The sequence below is a fragment of the Canis lupus genome, chromosome 13 (assembly GCF_011100685.1).
Source record: "Canis lupus familiaris isolate Mischka breed German Shepherd chromosome 13, alternate assembly UU_Cfam_GSD_1.0, whole genome shotgun sequence".
Taxonomy (NCBI): Eukaryota; Metazoa; Chordata; class Mammalia; order Carnivora; family Canidae; genus Canis; species Canis lupus.
The window spans coordinates 37253061-37277600 of record NC_049234.1 but is presented as its reverse complement, the minus strand read 5'-3'; the positions used below and the strand labels follow the sequence as shown (position 1 = coordinate 37277600).

Genomic DNA, 24540 nt, shown 5'->3' with positions numbered 1-24540 from the left:
AGGGTGTGACCTGGGTCAGGGGTTAGGGCTGAGAGTGTGACCAGGGTCAGGGGTCAGTGGTGACCAGGGTCAGGGCTGAGAGCATGACCAGGGTCAGGGCCCAGAGTGTGACCAGGTCAGGGGTCAGAGAGTGATCAGGGTTAGGGCTCAGGGTGTGATTAGGGTCAGGGTCAGTGTGTGACCAGGGTCAGGGCTCAGAGAGTGACCAGGACCAGGGCCCTATTGTGACCAGGGTCAGGGATCAGAGAGTGACCAGGGTAGGGCTCAGAATGTGACCAGGACCAGGGCCCTATTGTGACCAGGGTCAGGGATCAGAGAGTGACCAGGGTAGGGCTCAGAATGTGACCAGGATCAGGGCCCAGAGTGTGACCAAGGTCAGGGCTCAGGGAGTGACCAGGGTCAAGGTTATGTGTGATTAGGGTTAGGTTCAGCTTGTGACTGGGGCCAGAGAGTGACCAGGGTCAGGGCTCGGTGTTTGATGAAGGTCGGGGCTTGTGTGACCAAGGTTAGGGCTACAAGGCTCAGAGTGTAACTAGGGGCAGGGTTCAGGATTCAGTGTGTGACCAGGGTCAAAGCTCAGTATTTGATGAAGGTCAGGGGTCAGCATCTGACCCGGGTCAGGGCTCAGAGAGTGACGAGGGTCTGGGCTTAGAATGACCAAGGGCAGGGCTCAGTGTGTGAGGGGTCAGGCTCAGGGCTCAGAAAGTGATGAGAGTCAGGGCTCAGGGTGTGACCAGGGTCAGGGCTCAGAATGTGACCAGGGTCAGGGCTTAGGGTGTGACCAGGGTCAGGGCTCAGAGAGTGACCACAGTAAGTGCTCAGAGTATCCAAAGTCAAGGCTCACCAGGGCTCATTATGTGACCAGGGGTCAGGGCTCAAGTGACCAAGGTCAGGCCCAGAGTGACCAAGGTCAGGGCTCAGCAGGTGACTTGCGTGAAGGCTAAGTCTGTTATCAGGACAGGGCTCAGTTAGGGATCACGTCATGGAAGGAAAATCACTATTTCTCATCAGATGGCCACTGGCTCCCTGTCCCCAAGCCCCCCAATCCTGAACATGTGCAACACTCTTTCTCATGCCGCCCTGCACACACAGGTCCATGCCAGCAGACTCAGTTCCTAGGTCACAGCTGGAAGCCGACTTGGGGCCCTTGCCCTGGACCCTATGTCAGGTCATCTAGGAACCCCTGGGCTCCTCTGAGCCCACGCATGGGATGAGAAGCACCCCAGCTGGCCATGGAAGGGGAAGGTGCCCAGCGCAGACCAGGGGTGGGGGGTGCGGGGGTGGAGCCAGCCCTCTCCAGCACAGCCCCCCTCCCCCGTGGGTCCCAGGCTGCCCAGTCCTGGGTCAGATGCTGAGTCACAGGCCCCTCCAGGAGGCTCGGCTTTCTCAGAGGTGACAGACGCAGTGCAGCCGGGCTCCCAGGGCCATGCCCAGGACCAGACGGGGAGCTCGTGTGCGAACGCTGACTGGGGCACACCTCAAACGTGGCACAGCTACTGGCACCTCCCTTCTGTCCTCGGGGCCTGGGCCCCCAGGCTCAGAAACCTTCACAATGCCAGGCATCCGGGGTGACCGGGGGCGGGTGGGCCTCGCCGGGACAGTGCGCAGGCTCCCACACCCGAGAGAGGAAGGGCAGGTGGAGCTCAGGGCCAGAGGTGGCCCCAGGATGGGAGGCTGATGCCCCCAGAGGGCGCGTCCGTCCCCGGCCACACGGGGCTCCGGGGACGGTGGCCTGGCCGCACTCTGGGCTGGCCAGAGCTCCCACAGCCCGCGGCCCAGGGATGCCAAGGGGGATGAATCCCACGTCTCTGGAAGGCAGTTTGCTTCCAAGAGCCTGGGAGCGTCCTGGGACCGGACGTCAAGGGGACCACGGCAACGTGGTGCGGCTGTGGGAGCCAGGACGCTGGTGCCTGGTCAGGAGAGTGGGAGGCCCCTCCAGTAGGCACGAACCGTGTGGCCCGGGGGCTGCAGCAGCCTTTGAACCGCCCCCCCGGGGAGGGGATGGAGGCCGCGGCGAAGGGCTGGACCGATGGACCGGAGGCCACTGCGCAACCTGCCGCCTGGGAACGCAAAGCTCTGAGGGCCGGCTGGGGCGCTGTGAGCGAGGGCCTGCTTTCTTGCTTTTTCTTTCATCTTTCTGTTCAGACGCCCCATTTTACACCAAGGGGTTGTGCCGCTCGGAAAACCCAGAGAAAAGCACAGGACAATGACCGTAGCCGCGGGCCCCTTGCCGGGGCTGCAGGCCGCCAGCCCTCCCCCAGGCCCTACCTCACACCCCAGGCCCGGAGCAGGACAGGCCCACCGAACCTGCCGACCGGCCCCGCAGGGCCTCGGCACAGGGCCCTGGTACCACCCGCCCCTTTCCAGAATGCTGGTCTCCAGACACTCACATGCACGGTGCGACGTCAGGCCTTTGCTCAAACCTTATCTCCTCAGACAGGCTCCCACGAACCTGCTTTAAAAGGGACTTCACCCCACCTGCCACCAGATCCATCTGGTCCCACTTCTTGGCAAGTGGCATGACCTGACAGTTTCATAGGAGCCTATAGGTTCCTGCTTTACTGCCCCTCCTCACTGGACAGGACAAGGTTGAGGATAAAACCTGATAGACAAGTACCTTGTCTGTGGTTGGTAATCCCTGGAGGATGGATGGGTGGATGGAGGTGGTGGATGGATAGTTGGGGATGGATGGGGGTGAGGGATGGGTACATGGATGAGGACGGATGGATGGATGGGGTGGATGGATGGGGTAGATGGATGGATGGGGTGGATGCATGATGGATGGATGGATGGATGGATGGATGGGATGGATGGATGGATGGATGGATGGATGGGTAGATGATGATCTCATTCCAACAACTTCCAGAGTTCCTATACCGCAGCCTACAACTGGCCCCATTCCGCCTGTTCCCCAGCCACCTGCTCTTCCAGCCACACCTCACATTCCACCTGTCCCGTCCAAGTTCCACATTTTGGCTCAAGGTGTGCTTCCATCTCAATCCCCCCCTCTGCCAGGCACACCAGTCCCCCTGCAAGGTCAGCCGCTGTGGGAGCCCTCCTGAACCCCCAGGACACACACTCAACACTGCACTGCCCAGACCACAAGGGTGCTGCAAGGACCCCCAGGCCGGGGCCAGACTATGCAGACTCACACTTCCAGCCAGCCCGGGGAAGGGGTGCCGGGAGGCGTACGGGATGCTGACGCCTGCACTGAGAGAGACGGGTTGTGACAGGGATGCCCACCCGCCTGGCCCCCCGACCCCTGCAGTGGGGAAGGCCTAGCTCCCACCAGGCTCACCTGACCCACCAGGATCCAGCGCCAACCTCTTTCCCGCCCTATGTCCCCCAATTCTGACCCTCCTCTGGAGGCTGCTCCCACTTTGGGGCCTTTACACAACTCTTTCCTGGGAAGGGTGGGAGGCGGGCTGGGTGGGCTTCAAGCGGCCTCAGAGCCGGAGCTGGGCAGGGAGGCAGCGTGTGAGACACGGATAGAAGGGAGGACACGGCCTCGAGTCCGACTCTGTCGCCCTCCCCTGTGGGCCAGCCTCCCCCGAGCCCACCCTGGAGGCCAGAGGCCACGAAGTCCGCGGGAACTTACACATCTGACTCGTCCCACAGGATACAGGTCTGGTTGGTGGTGCCCTGGGAGAGAGCGGGGAGGAGTCAGGGTCACAGGGCCACCCCACCGGCCCGCGCGAGGGTCACTGCCAGGGGCCACCCACAGGCGTGCTAGGTGGACATTCTGACTCTGCTGTGGCCCCCGGAGATGGGGTCTGAGGAGGAGGAAACGGGCCCAGGGTGGCCAAGGAACGGGCCCCTCGAGGTCCCCAGCTGCGTGGTCTCAAGGAGCCCCCGACCCCTCCCTGAGTGGGGCTGGAGCCCACGACTCTCCACCAAGCCTGCCGCTCACACGTGAGGGGGAGCCCAGGCACAGAGAGGGACGGCAACTTGCCCAGGGCCACACGGTGGGAAGGAGCAGGACCAGTTCCTGCCACGACCCTGGCCTGGGGTTCGGGGCCTGGCGCCCTCTGTCCCGGCTGGGTGACGGCCTGGGCTCCCAGCTTGGCCTCCTGGCCGTCAGCTGCTCCAAGGGCATGTGCACCCCGGCTCCGGTGAGCGGTGGGAGCCCCAGGGAGCAGGGCTTGGCGGGGCTGTGCGGCCGGGGCAGACTCCCGTCAGGAGGGGCCACAGCGCCGGTGCGGCTGCAGACGTGGGTTGAGGTTGGCCTCCCACATCGCCCGGCCGTGAGCCAAACCTCCCCGAGCCTGTCTCAGGGACACGAGCTAACGGGACACCCCAGGCGGCCGCGGGACCGGGTGGGATCAGGGGCAGGAATCAAGCCCGCACAGCCGCACACGGAGGGCACTCACGTTGTACACGTGGGCAAACTCAATCTCCAAGGGCGTGAGCAGGGAGCGGGGCGGGGGCTTCACGGTCACGGAGATGACCTTGGAGTTGAGCACGGTCGTGTTCCTGGGGCAGAGCCGGCAGGTCGTGTCAGGGCCGCGTAGGGGTTCCCCTGGTCCTGGTCCCCCTCCAGGCCCTGACCCTAGCCCCGGCGCCGACCCTGACCCTGACCCTGACCCTGACCCCGACACCGACCCCGGCCCCACCCCGACCCTGACCTCGACCCCAGCCCTGGCCCTAACCCCAACCCTGACCTCGACCCCAGCCCCAGCCCCAGCCCTGATCCTGACTCTGACCCCAACACCGAGCCCGGCCCCGACCCTGACCCCAGCCCTGGCCTCAGCCCTGACCCCAGCCTACTTCCCGACCCTAACCCTGACCTTGACCCTGGCCTCAGCCCTGACCCCAGCCTACTTCCCGACCCTAACCCTGACCTTGACCCTGACCCCGACACCGACCCCAGCCCCGACCCTGACCTCGACCCTGACCTCGACCCCAGCCTCGGCCCTGATCCTGACTCTGACCCCAACACCGACCTTGGCCCGGACCTAGACCCTGACCCCAACACTGACCCCGGCTCTGACCCTGACCCCAGCCCTGGCCTCACCCCAGCCTACTTCCCGACCCTAACCCTGACCCTGACCCCGGCCCTGACCCTGACCCCGACCCCAGCCCCTGACCTCAACCCCAACCCTGACCTTGACCCCGGCCCTGACCTCGACCCTGGCCCTGACCCCGGCCCTGACCCTAACACCAACCCCAGCCTCGAGCCCGGCCCTGGCCCCTCCCGCAGGCCCCCGTGCACCCCGTCTCCCGCCGCCTCCCACCTCTGCAGGGCCAGGAAGCTGCCCAGGTTCCTGTAGAGCACGGTGCCCACCACGAACACAGACGAGTCGTCCGCCTCTGGAAGAGGGCACTGCCGTCAGCCTCTCCCGCCGCCTCAGCCGCGGCCTTGCTCCAGCAAGGGAAGCACACAGCCCGGGGGGGGGGGCTCCTGGGTCACGTCCGCCCCCGTCACGCACACAGCACAGCCGTCAGAGCTGGCATGGCTACCTGGGGCCCCCGAAGTGACCCCCGGGGGCCGGGCAGGGTGCGCTTCTCTTCTTTGGAGCCAGCGTTGGCTCCCGTGTGCTTCCGGGTGGACCCCTTCCCTCCCCGCGGTGACCGGGCCTGTTGGTGCACTCGGCAAAGGCTGCCCAGGAGCCTCCCAAAGCCGGAAGGGCAGGGAGGGCTTCCTGGAAGGAGGGGGTGACCTCAGGAACACTGAGAAGAAATGAGTGCAGCGCTGGCCCTTGAGGCCGCAGGTCGGACTCTAGAAGGAAGCCTGTGGGTGCTGGGCCCTCAGACCCCAGGGCCTGAGTCTCCCGCAGGGGCCCCTCACCTGCCAGCCCCGTGGAGAAGACGCTCTTGGACACGGTGACCCTGTCCTCCGGCACCTTGGCCCAGTCGCCCGTGGCCCGCCAGCCCTTCATGGGGAAGCTGATGTCTGTGGCTCCGCTGGCTGGGAGCTTATGGATGCTAAGGACTGGGGCAGAGGGGGCGGCCCAGAGACAGCAGGGACAGACAGACAGACACACAGACAGCCGTTGAGCAACCGGAGCCTCGGTCCCGGGGCCTCGCCTCTCACAGGGGCCAGCCCGGCCACTGTGAAGACCCAGGCCGTCCCCCACAGGGCCGCAGGTGGCTTCTGCACTCCGGTCCCTGTCCCCTGGGCCCCCTTCCTCCCCGGGCTGCTGGAGCCCAGGCCCCGCCTCACAGGGCATCCCTGGGCTCTAGCGCAGGATGGGGGGGGGGGCTCCCGCTATCTCCCTGGCCCCCTCCCCTGGCCTACCCATGTCCCCTCTCCCAGCACCCCGTGGCCTGCCCTCGTAGGTGTCGGGGGACCACAGCCTCCCCGGAGGTGCCCAGCTACCCCTGGCCTTCGCCCACCTTCTGCCCCGACAAAAGCCCACCCCAGCCAGTTCCCACCTCATCCCTGCCTTTGCTGTCACGGGGCCCCCTGCCCGTGCACCCTTGCCCCTCCGTGACCCTGTGGGGCCCACTCCGGGGACCAGGGCACCTTCCCCACAGGAGACCTAGGACAGAGATGGGGCCCAGTGGATGGGATATGGGCCTGTGGGCCGCGTCGGTGTGTGGACCTATGGGGCGTGTGGGTACACGAAGTGTGCGTGGACGTGAAGGGGGGTGTGGGATGTGGGGTATGTAGAGGATGTGAGGCAAGGGCATGTGGGTGTGTAGGCATATGGGGGCGGGGTGTGGGTGGGATGTGGGCTGACGACCGGTGAATACGTTAGCTGCAGGTGTCTGGCAGGATAGGCGGGGTGGTTGACCTCCCAGGCCCCGGGGCATTTGGAGCTGTCTGTGTCCCCAGGGGCGAGCACTGGTTGCTGTCCCGTCTGAGAGACTGGAGGGTGCGTCTACACTGGGTAGAGCCAGAGACCCTCTGACGAGACCCTTGGGGTTGGAGGCACAGAAGGGCCGGCTGCACGGTCCCGAGCAGCGAGGACATTGGGGGTGCAAGTACGGGCTGGCTCTGGCCCGGGACTCGGGCTGAGACACCCCACAGTCCTCCTGTGGGGTCCCGATGGGCCGTGGTCATCATGGAGCAGGGGCCGCATCTGCATGAGGCCGTGAGGAGAGCCGTGGAGGGTGTCTAGCCGCTGCCTGTTCCCGTGGATGAGGAAACTGAGGCAGGAGGGCAGCCCAGGGCTGAGGAGAGGGCCGGGCGGGGGCTCACCCAGGTTGTCTGTGACCTGGTACGCGTCCCGCAGGTCTTTCATGCGGAAGCCGATGACGCCCACAAAGTCCTCCACCAGCCGGAAGAGCTCCTTGGCGTTGGGACCCATCTGGGGACGGGGTGGGGGTAGGGCAGGGAGCCTCAGAGCCGTGGGGACCGCAGAGTGAACTGAGGGTGTCATCGAAGGCCCCTGCACCCGGCCTGGGACACGGCCTCCCAGCCTTCTGCTCCTGCACCTGCGGCCCCCCCATCCAGGGTCCTGACACCCATCCCTGGGCACTGAGGAGCTCCGGACCCACCCTGGGAACCAGGCTTGGACCTCAGAGTGTCTGCTGACATTTTGTGGAGCACAACCTTGAGCCCTGAGGGGCTGCTGTGCTCGTGGGCAGGGGCCCAGCCTGGAAACAAGGGTGGGGTCTCTGGGTATCCCCAGTCCTTACACTGACTGCTGTCCCGGGGTCAGGAATGGTGGCAGGTTCCAGGTCAGTCCAGGAGGAAGGGGGGCTGACCATGTCCCCGTGACTCTGACACGTGCCACGTCGCCAACACCTCTGCCCACTCCTGCCCCTGAGCCCACTGAGCTCTGGTGGGTGGGGAGCCAGAAGCCCAAAGTCACACCAGCTCAGAGGTCCCGCTGGGGTTCGAGCCCTGGGCCCCACCAGGCTGGCCTGGGCCCCAGGGAGGAAACAGACATGCCTGTGCCCGCCCTGCTGCTCTGACCACGGGGCCCAGACTGGTGTCCATACCAGCTGGGCCTCCTCCCACTTGTCCCGGTTCTCTTCTGCCAGCAGGTTGCTGATAATCTGTACAAAGTTCTAGAAAGAAGAGGAAGAAAGGCCAGTAAGCAGAGGAGGCAGCAGAATTAGGGCTCAGTGTGCGACCAGGGTCAGGGCTCTGAGGCTGGAGCCAGGGACCCCCATTCCCCTTCCCAGGCGCCCTCCCCAGGCTGCCCCCTGGGAGCCCACCTGCGCGTCCCCAGGGGTGGGGCTGTAGTACGCCCTCCGGAAGATCTCAGTCATGTTCCTCAAGACATCGATGGTGGAGAGGAGGTCCCCACTGTAGCTGGTCCCGTCCTGGGAGATCTCCACCAGCGTCTGGATGACCTCGGAGACCCCCTCCCCGGGCAGCCCACGCTGAGCCTTCGCCAGGTGCTCCCGGGTCTGGGGGAGACGGAGGGGGTTGGGTGCCACGATTCTGCAGGACACGTACCCCCAGGCTTGGGCCTCCTGCAGCCCCCGGCCAGGGGCCATAGCTGACTCGTGCCCACAGGCCGTGCCATGGGACACCAGCCACAGGGCTGGGTCTGTGGCTAAAGGGCAGTGGTGGGTGCCGGGCAGGGCGGGACACCCCAGAGCCTGCTCTCACCATCATCTGGATGTTCCGATAGTCGATGGAGACACAGCGGATGTAGGTGGGGGGCTCCCAGTAGGCGATGCCTTCCTCGTCCAGCTCACAGCGCCGCAGGATGAGGCCTGGGGAGACCGCGGGCCACGTCTGCCTCCAGCGCGGGAATCCCACTCCCCGATCCTAGACTCCAGCCCCTCCAGCCCCCAGCGCGCCCAGGGGCCTTCCCTGGTTCTTTCCTTCCACACGTTTAGCGGCAGCTCCTGTGGGTCAGCTGCTGGGCCAGGGACACAGGACCCGACTGCGTGGAGGGGGAGGCCTCAGCCAAGTTGGGGGCCTCTCCCGCAGCCCCTCTGGACGCAGAGGCCCTGCAGAGCCAACAGCCTGGGCCCTGCCCAGCTCCACCCGCAGAACAGCGGGGGCCTCAGCTGGCCTGGGTGTCCTGGGACACTGACGGGCACTGGGCGTCAGCTGGGGCACGGAGCATCCTCCCAGGGAGCAGCCACCAGGGGAGCGGGCACAGCTGCACACACACACGACAGTGATGACCACAAGGAGCTGCCACTCGACAGGAGACACCGGGTGGGAACGGGCACCCGTTCCATATCGTGGACCAGGATCACAGGGAGGGACGATCCGGTCACATGTGCAGGCAAAAGGCTGGAGGTCACGCCATCACGTGACCCGTGTTTTCTTTGCTTCTCTGGATTTGCAAGGTGCTCCCAGGAATGTGCAAACAAACGGGGGTGGGGCTCGGATACACCCCCCACCACTCTCCCCGACCTGCGTGTACTGCCCCACCCTTTCCTTCGGACACCCCGTCGGGAGAGCCCCCAATGCCCTCCTTTTGCAGAGTGAAAATGGAGGCTCAGAGAGATCGAGCCCCTTCCTGAACGTCACACGGTAAACCAAGGTACACAAAGCGCTGGCATCCCCTCAATCAGGGGGACAAAGAAGACCCAGCCCTTCCCCTAGGAGCACATCCTGCTTCTCCACAGCCCCCCAAAACCCTCCGCAGGGTGCATGGGGATTAAGGCTGCTGGCACTCAGAGTCAGCTCCCCCCTCAGGGCCACCAAGCCCAGGGCAAGTGCACTAACTTCCTTGTGAGTCAGTTTCCCTCCTATAACTGGACATCCCACGCAACGGGCTCTGTGCAGAAGCTGGCTCTTGGTGAGCGCTCGGACGCCGTGAGTGGCTGGCCGCGTGGGTCCCGGCCGTGCTGCCCTGGCTTCAGCGGCATGAGCTGACCGCTCTTTGGGGCCGGGCCCGGAGGGCATCTCGGTGCCTCCCTGTGAGGATGGGACGGGAGCCCATGCCACCTGCCTCCCCCCCAGCCCTCACCTGTGGCATTGCGGGGACACCGGACTGCGGCCACCTCTCCTGCTGGAGTCTCCTTCCAGACCACTGTGCCAAAGTTGTCCTCATCACAGATCTCGTGGGGCTCTGTGGGGGGCCAGAGGCAGCAGGTGCGGCAGGGTATGGGAAGGGGGGCCGTGAGCTGGGGGCAGGCTCGAGGGCCCTCTGGGAAACCCGCTGTCCCGAGGCAGAGCCATTCCCAGCCAGGCTAAGCCCCAGGCCCGCCCAGCAGCTCAGAGCCCTGGGGACAGGACAGAGGACACTCACCGGGACACCGCTGGGCGCTGCACTGCCGATACTCGTCCTGTGGGCCCTGGCAGGCTGCTCCCCCGAAGAAGGGACCGGAGCACACACGTTCCCGGCGCTGTGTGCCGCCCCCGCACGTGACACTGCAGCCGCCCCACGACGCCCAGGCCTGCCACTTCCCATCCACTGCGGGGTGCGGCCAGGCACGGACAGGTCCGGGAGCCACAGGATGAAGAGACACAGCGGCCAGCCCAGCAGGGGGATGGAGCAGCAGGGAGCCATGAGGAGAGAAGAAATGGAGAGCGGGGAGCAGAACCAGAGCTCAGCTCGGTGCAAAGAAAACCAGTGCCTCCCGCGCTGGGTCCCTGCGACCACCCCGGTTTTCCCACTGACACACCCCCCATGCCCGCAGGGTCCTCCACCCACAGGCCCCGGGGCATGCTCCTGACCTGGGCACTGCTGGAGGAAGCAGTCTCGAGTCTCCACCCAGTGGCCCTGGCATTCGGCGCCCCCATAGGAAGGCCCGTTGCACTCCCGGGTGCGCTGCTGCCGGCCCTGGGAGCAGCTGGCGGAGCACGTGCTCCAGCTTGACCACTCATTCCAATTTCCATCCACTGCCCGGCCCGGGGGAGAAAGGGGACGGGAAGCCAGCGTGAATACCCAGGGCCTCACGCCCAGCCTGGGCCATAGGTGTGAAGGCCTCCGGGGGCCCAGCAGCCCACCACACGGGCCGGGCCACAGGCGAGCCCAGGGATCTCGCCGCCCAACACCGCGACGGGGACAGGAGCCTGGGTCACCAGTGTGGATGCCCCAGGGGCCCTGCCACACCACCATGAGGCCCAGGATGTGGGTACGACCACTGGGGGCAGCTCCCCCACACCCATGACCCATGAGTGAGAAGGCCCGAGGGTCCCGGACCTCTAGGCACCCCAGCAAGTCGGCCCTGGACTCCTGGGGCCCTTCCCCTCTCCTTCCTTTGCCTGTGCATCCCCTGGGCCAGCTCCCTCCCTCTCACCTACCAGGACACAAGGCGATGTTGCAAAACTTAGTTTGCTTCTCGGGGCCCTCACAGGGGTTGCCTCCAAACTGGGGGGGCCTGCAGGTGCGCGTGCGGTCTCGGAAGCCACGGCCGCAGGTGCTGGAGCAGAGGCTCCAAGGTGACCACTCGTCCCAGGCACCATGCACTGCAGAGGGGACCGGGGAGCGTGGCTGGGCTCAGCAACCCTGGGAGGCTGCCCCCCCCCACCCCCCTGCCCTGCCCCCTCACCTGGACACACAGCCGAGTTATTGCACAGCCGCTGCTCACGCAGGGGCCCGCTGCACTGCGTGCTGTAGGACGAGGACACGCAGAAGCGGGTGCGGGTCTGCCAGCCTTCGCCGCAGGTGCTGGAGCACACACTCCACGGGGACCACTCCTCGGCCGCGGGGTCACCTGCAGGTGCAGACCGACAGCATTGCTGGCCTGCCTCTGTGCTCACACCCCCCGATGAGGGCTGCCTGCCACCAGGCTCCTAAGCCCCAGGGGTTCGAACCCGGGCTGATCTGCGGGACTTGCCATTTCCCCTACAAGGCTGAGAGGGCCCTTGGGTGACCTTGTGCCGCCGTTGGGTCCCTGGGGTCTAGCCCCACACAGGGCCCTCGCCTCGCACCAATCCCTAAACAGTCTGCTTGGAGATAGGCGCCTGGCACCTCAGAGGTTGATCTAACGCTAAGTCATTAAGGTTATTACGTAGAATCAGCAGCAATTAATACAACGATATTTGCCCAAAGACCTCGTCCCCTGAAACCAACCTTCCCCTGTAGTGTTCTAGGACAATCGGGGGCAGGTCCCCCCTGCCCACCCCCGCTCACCTGTCTGCGGGGACGGGAACCCAAAGTGCTGCAGCTCATCGCCCAGCTCCTCGCGCCGCCGGGCGTCTGTGGACCGCAGGGACTGGCTCCGGGAGCTGGTGCGGCCGGCGGCTGCGGGACGGGCTCGGGTCAGCGTCCAGGCCGCTGCCTGCAGCAGCTCCCTGGAATTCTGGAGGGGCGCTCTGGGCCCTGTGTCCCTCAGTCCCCGGCCAGAGCGGGGCCAGGCGGCCGACCCGGGCCATGCGGCCCCACTGGACAGCTGGGAGACCCAGAACGGGGCCACTCTGGCCTGATGCCAGCCCCCTGCAGGTCACCTCGTGCCTCCCCCCACCCCCGGGCCCCTTCCTGCTCTCCTCCGCCTGAGTCCACAGGCACGGCCCACAGGACGGCTCCTCTCAGTGGCAGCTGCCCTCTCCTGCTCAGCCACCCACCAGCGCTCCGGCCTCCCAAGCCTGGCCTCCCGACACCCCAGAGCCCTCCTCAGGTTCTTGAGAGCCGCTGCTCTTCCCAGGAAGGTTCGTGGGGGAATAAACCACCTGGAGGATGACAGTCTCATTACAACTTGTTTTAAAATTATGGAAGCGGCTAAAATATGCATAAGGACGTTAAAGCCTTATTAGAGAAATTCATTCTGGAGTCAGGTTCAGGCCGAGGCCAGCAGGTCTGGCCAGGGCTCCCCGCGGGGGGTTGGAAGGGGCAAACCCACAATGGGCCCTAGTGAGCCCCCCAGGATGCCCAACTCGGCAGGGGAGGGGAAAGCTTAACCCCGGGCGGGACGGGGCGGGGCGGGTTCCACCCTCCTCCTGGGTCCGACCTCACCTACCCGCCCTCGGCCACCTGGACCTGGCCTCGCCCCGCCCCTGGCCCCGCCCCGCAGCAGGCTCCCCTCCCACCTGACCCTGCCCTCGAGGCTTCCCGCCTACCCGGTCCCACCCCAGCCCCGCCCAGGGCTCCGCCCTCCCCTGTGGCGCCGCCCCCTCCCCTCCCCCGCCCCTGGCTCCTCCCTCCCCTGTGGCCCCTCCCCTCCTTGGCCCCGCCCTGGGCCCCCTCCCTCCCCTGTGGCCCCGCCCCCACCCCGCCTTGCCCCCGCCCTGGGCTCCTCCCTCCTCTGTGGCCCCGCCCCCTTGGCCCCCGCCCCGGGCCCCTCCCTCCCCTGTGGCCCCGCCCCCACCCCGCCTTGGCCCCGCCCCGGGCTCCTCCCTCATCTGTGGCCCCGCCCCCTCCCTGTGGCCCCGCCCCCACCCCGCCTTGGCCCCGCCCCGGGTCCCTCCCTCCCCTGTGGCCCCGCCCCCTCCCGTCCTTGGCTCCGCCCCTGTGGCCCCGCCCCGGCCCCCTCCGTCCTCCCGGCGCCCCACCACCTTCCCGCCCGTGCCCCGCGCACTCACGGCCGCAGGCCTTGCGGTTGCACAGGCGGCCCTCCTCCAGCACCCCCTCGCAGCCGCCCTCGGCGCCGGGAGCCGGCAGGCAGGTGCGCGTCCGCGTCTGCAGGCCTCCCCCGCAGTCCCGCGTGCACTCGCCCCACAGGGACCACAGCTTCCAGCCTCCTGGGAGGAATCAGAGGGCGGGGCTCAGGGCCAGGGGCGGGCCAAAGGGCGGGGGTCTTTCAGGGACTGACCCGGGGGAGTCTCCCCGGCAGGGACTTAGGGCGCAGGTCCCGCCCCCGCCAGCCCGCCCGGGAGACCGCCTCGCTCGCTCGGGAGGGGGCACTGGGAGACGAGTGCAGGCCTGGACAGGTCCGCAGAGGCCGGCAGGGCCAGGAGGGGCAGAGGTGCTGGGGCAGGGCCTGCCTTGGGGGCCTGGTGCCTACCCCACTCCTCCCGGGTGTCCCACCAGGTGCCAGGCCACGATGCTCTCCAGCTGTGGAGGCCCTCTACGGGGACCTGTGCCAAGATCTCTACTGGCTTTGACCCCCGGGGCCCCAGTGAAGGGGCTGGACCCAGAGCTGGAACCCCAGGGGTGTCCAGAGTGAATGAATGAAAGGAAGACAGCCCCGCTGCCGGGGCATGGCTGCCTCTCGGAAGTCTGTGGGGTAGGCACCAGGGCAGGGGCCCTCACTCCTGAACACAGCCGCAGCCCCTGGGGGACCCCTCCCCGTGGTCCCCCGTCCAGTGTTCTCTGAGTCCCCCGCCTCCTGGCCACGATTCCCTCACTGCACGCAGGGACGCCACTGGAGACCAAGGCTCCACACCTGGTGGCCGCACTGGGGTCGAAGGCCCCCACACCCCTCCATCCACCTCTTTCAGGTCCTGAAATGAGTCTCCTCCATCCGGGTCCTGTCGCCCCCCCCCCCCCCAATCCAGACCTAATATCCCTGAGGGTCTGAGCCCCTGGGTGGCCCGAGTCCACACAGGGCACTGAGGGGCCGCCGAGGGGCCAGTCACAGGGAGGCTGTGCATCCTGGGCCGGAGTGTGGGGGCCGCATCCATGGGCTGGGGAAGGCAGCTTCTGTCCCAAGGCCGTGCTCAAGGGGCCCGGGCCACTCTGCTGCCTGGGCTTTGGCCGCTGCCATCCGTGTGTCCTGGGGGTCACCGGGGCCCCTACGCTCCCATGAAGCAGGATGGGAACACACTTCACCGAGCACCTGCTCTGGGCAAGCACCCCGACCTCGCTCCCACTTACGAGGTGGCCAGGAAACAGTGGGGTGCATCGCCCAGGCCCAGCACTGGAACCTGCCCTGGGCTCGCCCGAGGCTGAAGCAGGCAGCGGTGCAGGCCAAGGGCAGGTCACCCCTGGCCTGTCGGCAGGACCCCGGGTGCCTCTCGGAGTTTGGCTTTTGTCTGTGGCGTGGGGAAGTAAGCCCCACCACATGGGGAATGAGGGCTGCGGAGACCCCCGAGGGTACCCAGAACCGGCGCTGAGCCCAAAGGCCAGGATCACGTGGCGCCCCCACCCCACCCCCGCCATGGGATGGTCAAGTCCCTCCCGCCTGGCCCCTGCCTCTCATCTGAGGACCAGGGAGCTACTGCCCATACTGATGGTGTGAAGATAAACGGCAAGAAGGGGTTCGGAGATGATGGGTGTGGGCAGTCAGTGGGGTCAGGGTGGCCCCCAGAGCACCCACTCTGATTTGTCAGGGGCGCGGTGTCCAGGTGACTCCTGTCCGGCCCCCATCTAATCTGCGGATGGCCCCGTGGGAGGGCCAGCGCCCCCCATTGCCTGCAGGCCTGTGCTGGGAAGCCACCAGCAGGGGGAGCCAGGGGCGGGCACAGGGGAGGCTTGGCGGCAGGCGGCACCCACCCTGGGCCGGGGGGAGGGGGCAGGGCACCTCTGCCAAGGGCACACGGTGCCCCCCCTCCCAGTGGGCTGGTGCCAGGCGGACGGGGTGGCAGGTCGGCAGGGAACCCGCGGAGGGGCTGGCTCGGACCTCAGTGGCCGCCCCTCTGGGTGGGCTCGGACCCTGCTCTCAGGGCGCCCAGATGTGCTGTGGGGCCTGGGAAGGGCCTGCCAGGGCCACACGGGGTGGAGCAGGGCTGCATTTTGCGTGGTTCTTCGCTCTGGGGGGGTCTGGTTTGAGCCCCTCCTGTGCCTCAGTCAGACGCCCTCATGGGTCACTCTGTTCCCACAAGAGACACCTTGTGGCTCCCCCGTTCATAGGAGAAGACCAAGGCCCACTGAAATGGGGTGCCCGTGCCCCCCGGCTCGGAACAGGCCAAAGGGGAAGGGACCCAGGATGTCGGACCCTCCAGGAAGGGCTGCTCCTCCCCCAGCCACCAAGGCCAGCTCCCCCAGGGGACGCCCTGCGCAGGGGAACCCCGCCCCCGCCCCGCCCCCACCAGAGGGGGGCCTACTCCGGGACAGGTGCTCAGCACAAGGAGCCTTGAATCCCAGCCCACCCAGACAGCCACTTTCACCCCATTTACAGCAGAGGAAACTGAGACTCACAGAGCGGTGGTCAGGACCGCCAGGGGCTGGGGCGAGGCCCCCCTGAGGGTCTGCCTGAGGAGCAGGAGCCCCGGAGGTGCACGAGCCAGGCTCTCTAGGGCTGAGCGGGACCATACACATGGGTGATCCCACAGAAATGCCACTTCATCCTAAACCACCAACATCCCATAAGGACTCCAGAGAGGCGGCTGGGTGCAGGAGCATGGGAGCAGACCGGGGGGCCCCCGGGAGAGGGGTGGGGAGCCCCTGCTGTGGCCTCCACAGGCACACGGGCCAGGCCAGGTGGGCGGCTAGGGCAGGTGGCAGACTTCGGGCCTGGACCCCAGGGGCAGGAGGGGGGGCAGGTGCAGATGGGGAGACCGTTACCTCCCGCCGACAAGGAGGAGCGAGCGCCCCGTTACAAGCCCCCCTCCAGGGGAGAGCTGCCTGCCAGGACTGCCCACAAGCCCCAGCCGGGGCTCCAGGCCCCACTGGTGTCGCCCGCGGAGGCCGTCCCAGCTCGTCACGCGGACCCGGAGGGCCCGAGGGGGCCGGAGTCCAGGGAGGCGGGCCGGAGACGGTTCGGGGGGCACGTCCCGCCAGTCCTTCCTGGCTGCCCCAGCCCAGCCCCCACAAGGAAGCCTGAGTGACGTGGAAGCTGGCGGTGGGTGGGAGAGAGGGTGTCCAAGCCAGGCTAATTGGAGGATGCCACTCGGTTCCCATGGCAACTGCTGCAGAGCTCAGAGTTTCAGGATAGACTCAGGTTAGGCCTCAGCTGCCAGCACACCCACTATTTCAGGGCTGGTTACCTTGGTGACCCAGGTGGTGGGGGGGTGAGGAGGAGGGGGCGAGGCAGGAGAGGCTGGGGAGTGGGGCCACGGGCCCAGAGGACGGGCTGGCCCCCGGGGGCGGGTCTCGCCCTGCACCGGGATCCTCGGGATCCTCGTGAGACTCAGCTGGGGCCCGGGCGCGGGATCCCTGCTCCCCTCACGCCCCGAGGCCGGGTCCCCGTCACACACTGTCCCCAACCTTGGCCGCGCTCAGGCCACTGACCCACACTCAGGGGATGCTATTCTTGTTACTGTTTTTATTTTTAACGTGTGTCCCCGCACACGGCTGCCACCGGCTAGATGGATCGCCCCGAGCGGAGGGGTCCCCCGGGAAGCGCCCCGGGCCTCGGTGCCCAGCAGGCTTCCCGGGGCAGCGGACAGTGGGCCCGGCTGGGGGGCCGGCCCTCCGGGCGGAAAGAAGCGCATTCTTTCCCGCACTCAATGCCCCTCTGTCTCGGCGCCTCATTTCCATCTCATTAACGGATGAATGGAGCCGATTAATGGCCGCTGGGGGCGAGGGCCCCTTCCCGCCCGGCGCCCCCGCCTGGAGGCTGTGCTGCCCCCAGTCTGCGCCACCGGCCCCCACCCGGCTCCCCGCTGCCTGCGGGCTCCCTGCAGAGGAGGAGGGCCGCGCACTTCCCGGCGCCTCCGGCAGAGGTCTCCCCAGCCCCGCAGGTGGGGGCGGCCCCGGTCCTCGTGTCCTCGTGTCCTCGCCACCGGATCCCCAGGGACCCGCGGCAGGTCCAGCACCCCCAAGAACACCCCTGCCCCCCCAAGCTGGGCCTGTCTAGAGGCCCCCAGGCTCCTCCTCTCCCACCTTCTCAGGGATGTGCCAAGGGGGACGCTGGGGACAAGTCGGCTCCCTGACGCCCCCCCAACCCTACGCCTGTCCACAGACCCTCACCCCATGGCCCTGCACGCGCTGGTCCTCCACCGGGGCCCACGGCTCCCGCTCTCAGGCCCGGGGGGCCAGCGGCCCACTCAGCCGCAGCAGGTGCCGTGGGACCCGCTGCCCGCAGGCCCCGTCTCGGGTAGGACAGGGAGGACAGGGACAGCTCTTGCAAGCGCCCGCGCTAGCGGCTCCATCTCCGTCAGCTTCACGCAGACCCAAGGACCGGGTCGTCCGGTCCCCTCTTCACAAAAGGGAAACGAGGCTGACCTAGGTGGCTGGCTTGGCCTCATCTGCGGGGCTACACGCTTTCTTGCTGCTGCTCATCCTCGTCAGGCAGGTATTTCCCGCCCTGGGAAGGGTGTCCTGCCCCAGCTCTGCCCTTTGGTGACCTGGACGCATCGTTTCCCCACCTTGGGCCTCGGTGGTTCCACTGACATCCCTCCTCACCGTCTTTCCCGGATGTGGAGCCCAAACAGTGCCATAGTGTGTGTGCTGCAGCCCTGGCCACCGGGCGGAGGGAGCGTGGGGCGCACTCTGACCTGCGTGGGAATTGCCCTGAGGCTTCCACGTGCGCATCATTTTCATGGGGTCACATCCTGCTATTTTCTCTGGGATGGGCATTGTCTACAATGAGCCCGAAACCTTGTTTTCTGGATTTTTATAATCGAGTCCTTGTACAAAAAGAGCGGCATCCCAGGCCGGGATGATAAGCCTAAGTCCCTGGCAGGAAGGCTCTGACACCCTCCTACGCCCCCTCCCATTCCCCGTCACCCCCAAACTCCAGAGGCACGGCTCTTCCACCTGAATTCCCATCTTCCCTCCACATTCCAAGCCCAGCCTCTGTCTGGGTCCCGTGGACTCCAGAGAGGGGCTCCGGCCACTTCCTCCTGAGGGAAGTTGGGGGAAGGCCTCCGAAGCCCTGCAGGGGCCTGTGTGTCAGGCAGGGGCACCCCGCGGAGTGGGGACCATCCTGCAGCCAGGGCTGCGCCTCGGGCAGGGCTGGCTCCTCGCCCCACATCACGGCCTTGTCCCCCTGGAGGCCACTCCCGCTGCGGCCCTGCACCCCCACCCATGCAGGCACGTGATGCCAGCGGCACACGCACACACCAGGACACGGACACACGCGGGGACACGCGCGCACACTCGCTTGCTCCCGGCCCCCTGGATGCGGCTTTTTCATTATCTTATGTGTCGCTTCTGCAATAAAATTCTTTAATTAAAACATGAATATTTAAAACAACCCTTGAGAGAAATGGCCCCGTCTCACCAGAGGCAGAAAAACGCAGAGACACTGTGGGAAAGAGGGGGATAAGACGCAGGAGCTGGCCCTGAGAGACCCCACAAGACCCCGAGAGACCCCAAGAGAACCCGAGAGAGCCCACGAGACCCTGAGAGACCCCAAGAGAGCCCGAGAGACCCCAAGAGACCCCGAGAGAGCCCCGAGGGGCCCCGAGAGACCCCCGAGAGACCCCAAGAGGGCCCAAGAGAACCCATGAGACCCCGAGAGACCCCAAGAGAGCCCGAGAGACCCCAAGAGAGCCCTAAGAGACCTCAAGAGACCCCGTGAGACCCCAAGGGAGCCTGAGAGACCCCACGAGACCCTGCAAGACCCCGAGAGACCCTGAGAGAGCCCGGAGAGGTCCAGCCAGGCGGCCAGGCAGGCAGGCAGGGGACAGCTGCTGTGGCCTGAGGAGTGCTCGCTGGGTCGGAGGCGTGACGCGGCCATGTGGCGCTTGGACAGGCCGGGCAGGGGGAGGGCCGAAAGTGGGCCACGGGCTGGCCAGGCCTCCTGCTCACTCCCGGCTCCGCCACGCGCGGCCTTCCCGGGTGCAGATGGAGGGACGTGCAGGCCCCAGCCTCCCCCGGCCGGCGTGAGGGGGCGAAGCTCCCGGGGCACCTGGCTCCGCGACGAGCTCTGGGGTCTGCAGGTGCCTGCCGGGCTCGGCCACGTGTCTCCTGACGGTCCACGTGCCACCCGCACGCGTGCACACGAGAGCAAGCTTCCCGGCAGAGCTTGTCCTGGGAGACGCCCGCAGCCAGAGCCCCAGGGAGCAGGGCCGGCTCCGCTGGCGGCCCGCCCCCCGCCGGCTGTGTGACCCCGGCTGTGGCCCCAACCTCTCCGTGCCTTGCCCCAGCGCACAGGCACTCATCCAGGGCCCGCTGCGGGCCAGGCGCGGGCGGGGGGCGACGTCGGGGAGCAGGGCAGGAGCTCTGCCCGGGGGTGCTTACAGCCCAGCAGAGACACAGCAGGGCACGGACCCAACAAAATCGGGAAATTATCCGCGTGTTCACGGGTGATACGTGCAGCGTACGGGGGTGCAGAGCGGGACTCGGACTGCTGCCATGTCACACAGCGCGGTCAGAATTGGTTGAGAAGGTGGTGTCTGAGCAAGGACCTGAGAGAGGGAGCCCTGCGGTATCTGGGGAAGAGTGTTCTGGGCAGCAGCTGGTGCAAAGGCCCTGGGGCAGGAGGGCTCGGGGACCCCTCCCAGCGGCTGCATTCATTCATATGCGCTGCTTCAGACACAGAGGAAGCCCTCGGGACGCGGCTGCTGTCAAAACTACTAGGATCACTTCACTCCCAAGGTCCCAGAAGCATCCGGGCCTTCTGGGTGCAGGGACGTGAACTGAGCTGTGGGCTGCGTCTGGGCCGGGTGACCGCGGGCTGGCCGGCCTTGCCCAGGGCAGGTGACCCCCTCTGCACGGCAGCCAGGCCCAGCCCATACACCCCACAACTGTCCTCCCACCGACCGCCAGCCCCGGCCACGGGCCCCGTTGCTGCTGCATTGTGCCTGAGGTGCTGAAGTTGGCCCTGCCCAGAGCCCTGGTCAGAACACGCACGCCTGAACATGTGTACGTGCCACGGGTGCTCGCCTGCACACGCTCACGCTCCAGCACACTGTACACACACTGTACTGCACACGTGCACATGCACACACCAAGCTGTGCATGCGTATGTAACCTGCACGCACACGCACATGTGCAGGCTCAATATCCTGCACGCACATGCCACGCAATATCCTGAACGGCCTTGCACGCATGTACACGCCATGCACACGCAAGCACGCACCGATGCGAGGCACACGCAAGCACACAGACACGAATTCACCTGTGTGCACACACCGGTATCCAGGGATGCACAAATATGCAGCATGCACATGACACAGGCCCTCACCCACGCACTGCACAGGGCACACGTACTTGCACACGTGCACACACGTGGGTGAACGCAAGTGCACTCACACACCCCTTCCCGTCCCCTTCTGAGCACCACCGCCAACAGGCCCTGCGTTGGGATCCCCGTGCGAGGAGCCCTGCAGGCCCAGCCCCGTGCCGGGTGCCCCCGTCCTGCCGCCGCCTCCCCGCCCGGCCCGCTGGCTCCCACCTGACCACCAACACAGGCTGTGCGATGTCATCGCTGCCGTTGTTTTTGCTTAGAATCACTTCCACGTGGTCTTTATCCCTCACGCAATCAAGGAAAGATTGTTCTTGCTCTTTCCCTTTTAAAGATAAGGGCCCGAGGGGCCGACGGAGCGGCTGGGACTGGGCCAGGGCTCCCCGCGAGGGCAGGTCAGGCTGACCTGGTCCTGTCCTGCTGCTGCAGACCCAGAGCGCTCCGCTCCAAGGATGGTCCACCTGGGGGACCCCTGGGCATCCCACACTGAAGCCCCACTCTGACCTCTGGATCTTCCTCCCGGCTCCTGGCTAGAATTGGGGGTGGCCTAGCCAGCTCCTCCCCCGTGTCCCGCATGCCCCCCGGCCCTCCTCCTCCCGCTCGCCCGGCCAGCTTCAGCTCCCTCCTGGCCGCTGTCCCGTCCCCAGGTCCCCTCTGAGCCCCCGTGCCCTTCTGCATTGACAGCCCAGGGACCCTCAGCGCCTGTCAATCACTCCTCTGCTTAGAGGCCCAGGATGCAGTACGGAGCAGCTCGCACGGGACCTGGGGCCTCGTACCCGATGTCCCTCACTCGACGTCCCTCATCGCAGACAAAGAAACCAGGGCCCAGGGGTGAATGACCTCTGGGGAGTGACAGAGCAAGACTAAAGGGCCACGCCAGGGCCACCCGCCCTGCTCCGTCCTCCTACCTGACCTCCCACACCAGCCACTGCCCTGCGCTCGGCTCCTCCTCGTCCCCTGGGACCACTTCCATCCTGCACGCCTGGGAAGCTGCCCAGCCAAGGTCACGGTGACCTGCATCTTGCCCAGCCCAAAGGTCAGCACTCCCAGCCCCGTACCTAGCAGCCAGGGGGACACCGGGACCTCCAATGTCCCCCGGGCACTTCTGCAGGTCTCCCACTTGCCCCCCCTTTCCCCTGCTCCTCTCCAGCCACACGCACAGCTTCCCGGAGGCTCCGGGACCTACAGCCCAGGCCCATGACTGCGGCGTGTCCAGCTGGCTTCCTCTCTAACCCCTTGGGGCTTCTTTTCTGCCTTTAAAGACTTTGTTCTGAGCAGTCCATTGACCTCATTGGCTGAGAGCCCTGGACAATGTCACCTGGCCCCACAGGTGGGCAACCAGGCCCGGCCCCAGGATGCCCGGCGCCTGTACTCCCTGCCGGCCTTGCACATCGCTCAACGGTCGGAGAAGAGCCGAGCCCGGCTGCACCGCCCCCCACCCCCGGCTCCGGCCCAGCTCCAGCCTCCCAATTCTCCCATGAAACCCCAGGGTGCCTCCACCCCAAGCCCACCGAGCCCTGCTGATGCCCCGTCCCCCCAGCCGTGTTCTCCTGCACGGGCTCCCCGCTCCCCAAGAAGAAGCCAAAGTGCCCCGAAGGCAGACAACCGACCACACAAGACCCCCAGCCCCTCGACTGGGACACCCGGCACATGTCCACCTCTGGCCTCTGCCCTGCCGTTGCCCAGGCCGGCAACGCCCTTGACGCCCTTGGGGCTCCCTGCACCCCTCCCAGAATCGTGCACACGGCCCCCTGGTCCAGGTGACCCCCGACCTCCAGGTGAAACAGCAGCCGAGCCCACCGGGGACCTTGCCCTGCGTTGTTTCCCGAGGTGCCCTCCGTCCCGCTCTCAGCACCTTCCTCTCCCCCACAGAAGGCAGCCTGGGACATGGGGCTCTGGCGCTGCCTTTCATTGAGCGTCCCCAGTGCCCAGAACACCTCGCAGGCGCTCGGTGACCAGCTGCCGGACACGCGATTGCTGCGGCCGAACCACACGCAGCCCCCAAATTCCCGCTCCGACCACATCTCCAAACTGCGGGCTCGGGCTCACTTCTCCTCTGCGTCCCAGAGGCCCGCACACCCCGCCACGGCCCACGGCAGCCCGCTGCCCCCTAGCACGTCTGCCTGAAAGATGGAGGGAATTCCCCAGCCGGGAATTAAGACTCGGTGGTCCTGGGAGAAGTCCATCGTCCATTCCTTCGCTCCCGGGCACCAGGCACATGGCCCTGGGGCCTCAGCGCACCTGCTCACAGCAACCTTATCTGTGCATTTGGCTTCCCCGGGGGCAGGTGACCGACCAGCCCCGCAGAGATGACCCCTGCCACCCGCCCTCCGCCCCAAGAGCCAGCCAGGGGTCCTCTCCCAGCGGTCACTCACCTGCTGCGCCATCCCCGCCCCGGTCCTGGGTCAGGCTGGTGAGGCAGTTCTCGGGGCCACCAGCCACGCCGTCCCTCAGGCAGACGTCCCCTCGGGGGGCCAGGGAGCCAGAGGTGGGGTCGCCAGTGTCCCCGCCCAGGCAGGCACAGGGAGTCTGCATGATGCCGCAGGGGTGTGAGCTGCGGCTGCCCGCCAGACAGGCGTCCAGCCAGCGGCACAGCATCTGGCAGGCGGCCCGGCTGGGGTTGCGGTTGCCCACGACCAGGTACTCCACGGAGAAGTCGTCGCTGGGGCCCGGGGACCCCCCCTGCAGCCGGGCGCCTCGGTCGGGGGGCGGCTGCTGGCGCAGCATCTGCAGGAACTGCTTGCCGGCCTGCAGGAAGGCCAGGGGCGCTGAGGGGTCACAGAGCTGCAGCACCTCATCGAAGCTTTCCACGCCCAGGTAGGTGCGCGTGGACTCCAGGAAGGAGTCGAACTGGTAGGTGCGGACGCGGCCGGGGCCGCCGCAAGGTGCGGGCGCCTTGGCCACTTTCATGTAGAGCGTGTAGCGCCGGGGGTCGGGGTTGCGCAGGGTCCAGGAGCAGCGGGAGGCGTTGGCGGGGAACACGGCGGCGGCAGAGAAGTAGCCGAAGAACTTGCCCTGCACCAGCGTGGCACACTGCTCGGCCCCGGGCCCCGCGTCCGCCCCCACGGCCGCCCGCGCCCGGCGCCCCAGCAGCAGCAGCAGCAGCAGCGGGCAGAGGATCCGGAGGGGGCCCGGGGCGGCGGCCTGGCCCCTCATCCTAGCTCGCGGGGCCGCCGGGGTTCCGCGGGCTGGGCAGGCAGGCGCGGGCCAGGCCTTGACATGCCAGGGTCCGGCGACGGCAGGGCCGGGCGGGGGGCAGGAGCCGGGGGCGGGGGCTCCGAGCGGGGGCAGGAGGAGGGCAAAACTTCGACCTCGAGGGCGGCTGTGGCTCCTAACGTGCAGGGTCCCGACGCCGGCCTGCGGCCTCCAGCAGCAGCTGCAAGAAGAGCAGAGGGGGGCGGTGTGAGCCCCTGGGAGACCGGGACGCGGGGCCCGCTGGGGGCTGCCCACTGCCCACCCTGGGCTTCGGGGGGGCATGGGCCCTGGCGTCGCTCCCAGGCACCTGCTCCGTCCACCTGTCTGCCCCCCGCCGGTGTGTCCACCTGCAGGAGCAGGGGCAGGGGCAGGGGCGGGGGCCCTCCTCCTCCGGCCAGGCCTGAGCAGGGAGTGGTGGGCAGCACCGGCCCAAGGGCCAGAGCTGTGGGGACCTGCTCTGGACCCATCGGGCTGAGCAGCCTGGCGTGGCTCCCGCGGCTCTGGGCCTGCCTGTTCCTGTACAGCTGCCGTTTGCCCGTGGGGCCCCTGTGGCTCCCTCTGGCTCTTCAGTGGCCCTGGCTCTCTCCTGGGCCATCTCCCTCATGGGCCTTCATCCTCTCTGCCCTTCCTCCTCCTCCTCATCCC

The 24540-nt window shown here is 67.1% G+C and overlaps 1 protein-coding gene across 1 annotated transcript in view; it reads right to left on the bottom strand.

Annotated features, from left to right (window-relative positions):
* The window catches only part of ADGRB1 (adhesion G protein-coupled receptor B1), a 61575-nt gene extending 37704 nt beyond the window's left edge, over nucleotides 1-23871 (bottom strand). The window contains exons 1-16 of the mRNA XM_038555664.1: nucleotides 23076-23871; nucleotides 13328-13486; nucleotides 11943-12053; nucleotides 11359-11523; nucleotides 11111-11275; nucleotides 10541-10705; nucleotides 10113-10277; nucleotides 9831-9932; nucleotides 8510-8616; nucleotides 8110-8304; nucleotides 7891-7959; nucleotides 7145-7253; nucleotides 5789-5932; nucleotides 5235-5310; nucleotides 4371-4473; nucleotides 3599-3642 (exon numbers count right to left, since the gene is read on the bottom strand). Of these exons, the coding sequence (XP_038411592.1) occupies nucleotides 3599-3642; nucleotides 4371-4473; nucleotides 5235-5310; nucleotides 5789-5932; nucleotides 7145-7253; nucleotides 7891-7959; nucleotides 8110-8304; nucleotides 8510-8616; nucleotides 9831-9932; nucleotides 10113-10277; nucleotides 10541-10705; nucleotides 11111-11275; nucleotides 11359-11523; nucleotides 11943-12053; nucleotides 13328-13486; nucleotides 23076-23856 (2660 nt within the window). The 5' untranslated portion in view covers nucleotides 23857-23871. The remainder of the gene's footprint in view (nucleotides 1-3598; nucleotides 3643-4370; nucleotides 4474-5234; nucleotides 5311-5788; nucleotides 5933-7144; nucleotides 7254-7890; nucleotides 7960-8109; nucleotides 8305-8509; nucleotides 8617-9830; nucleotides 9933-10112; nucleotides 10278-10540; nucleotides 10706-11110; nucleotides 11276-11358; nucleotides 11524-11942; nucleotides 12054-13327; nucleotides 13487-23075) is intronic.
* Between the last annotated feature and the right edge of the window lie 669 nt (nucleotides 23872-24540).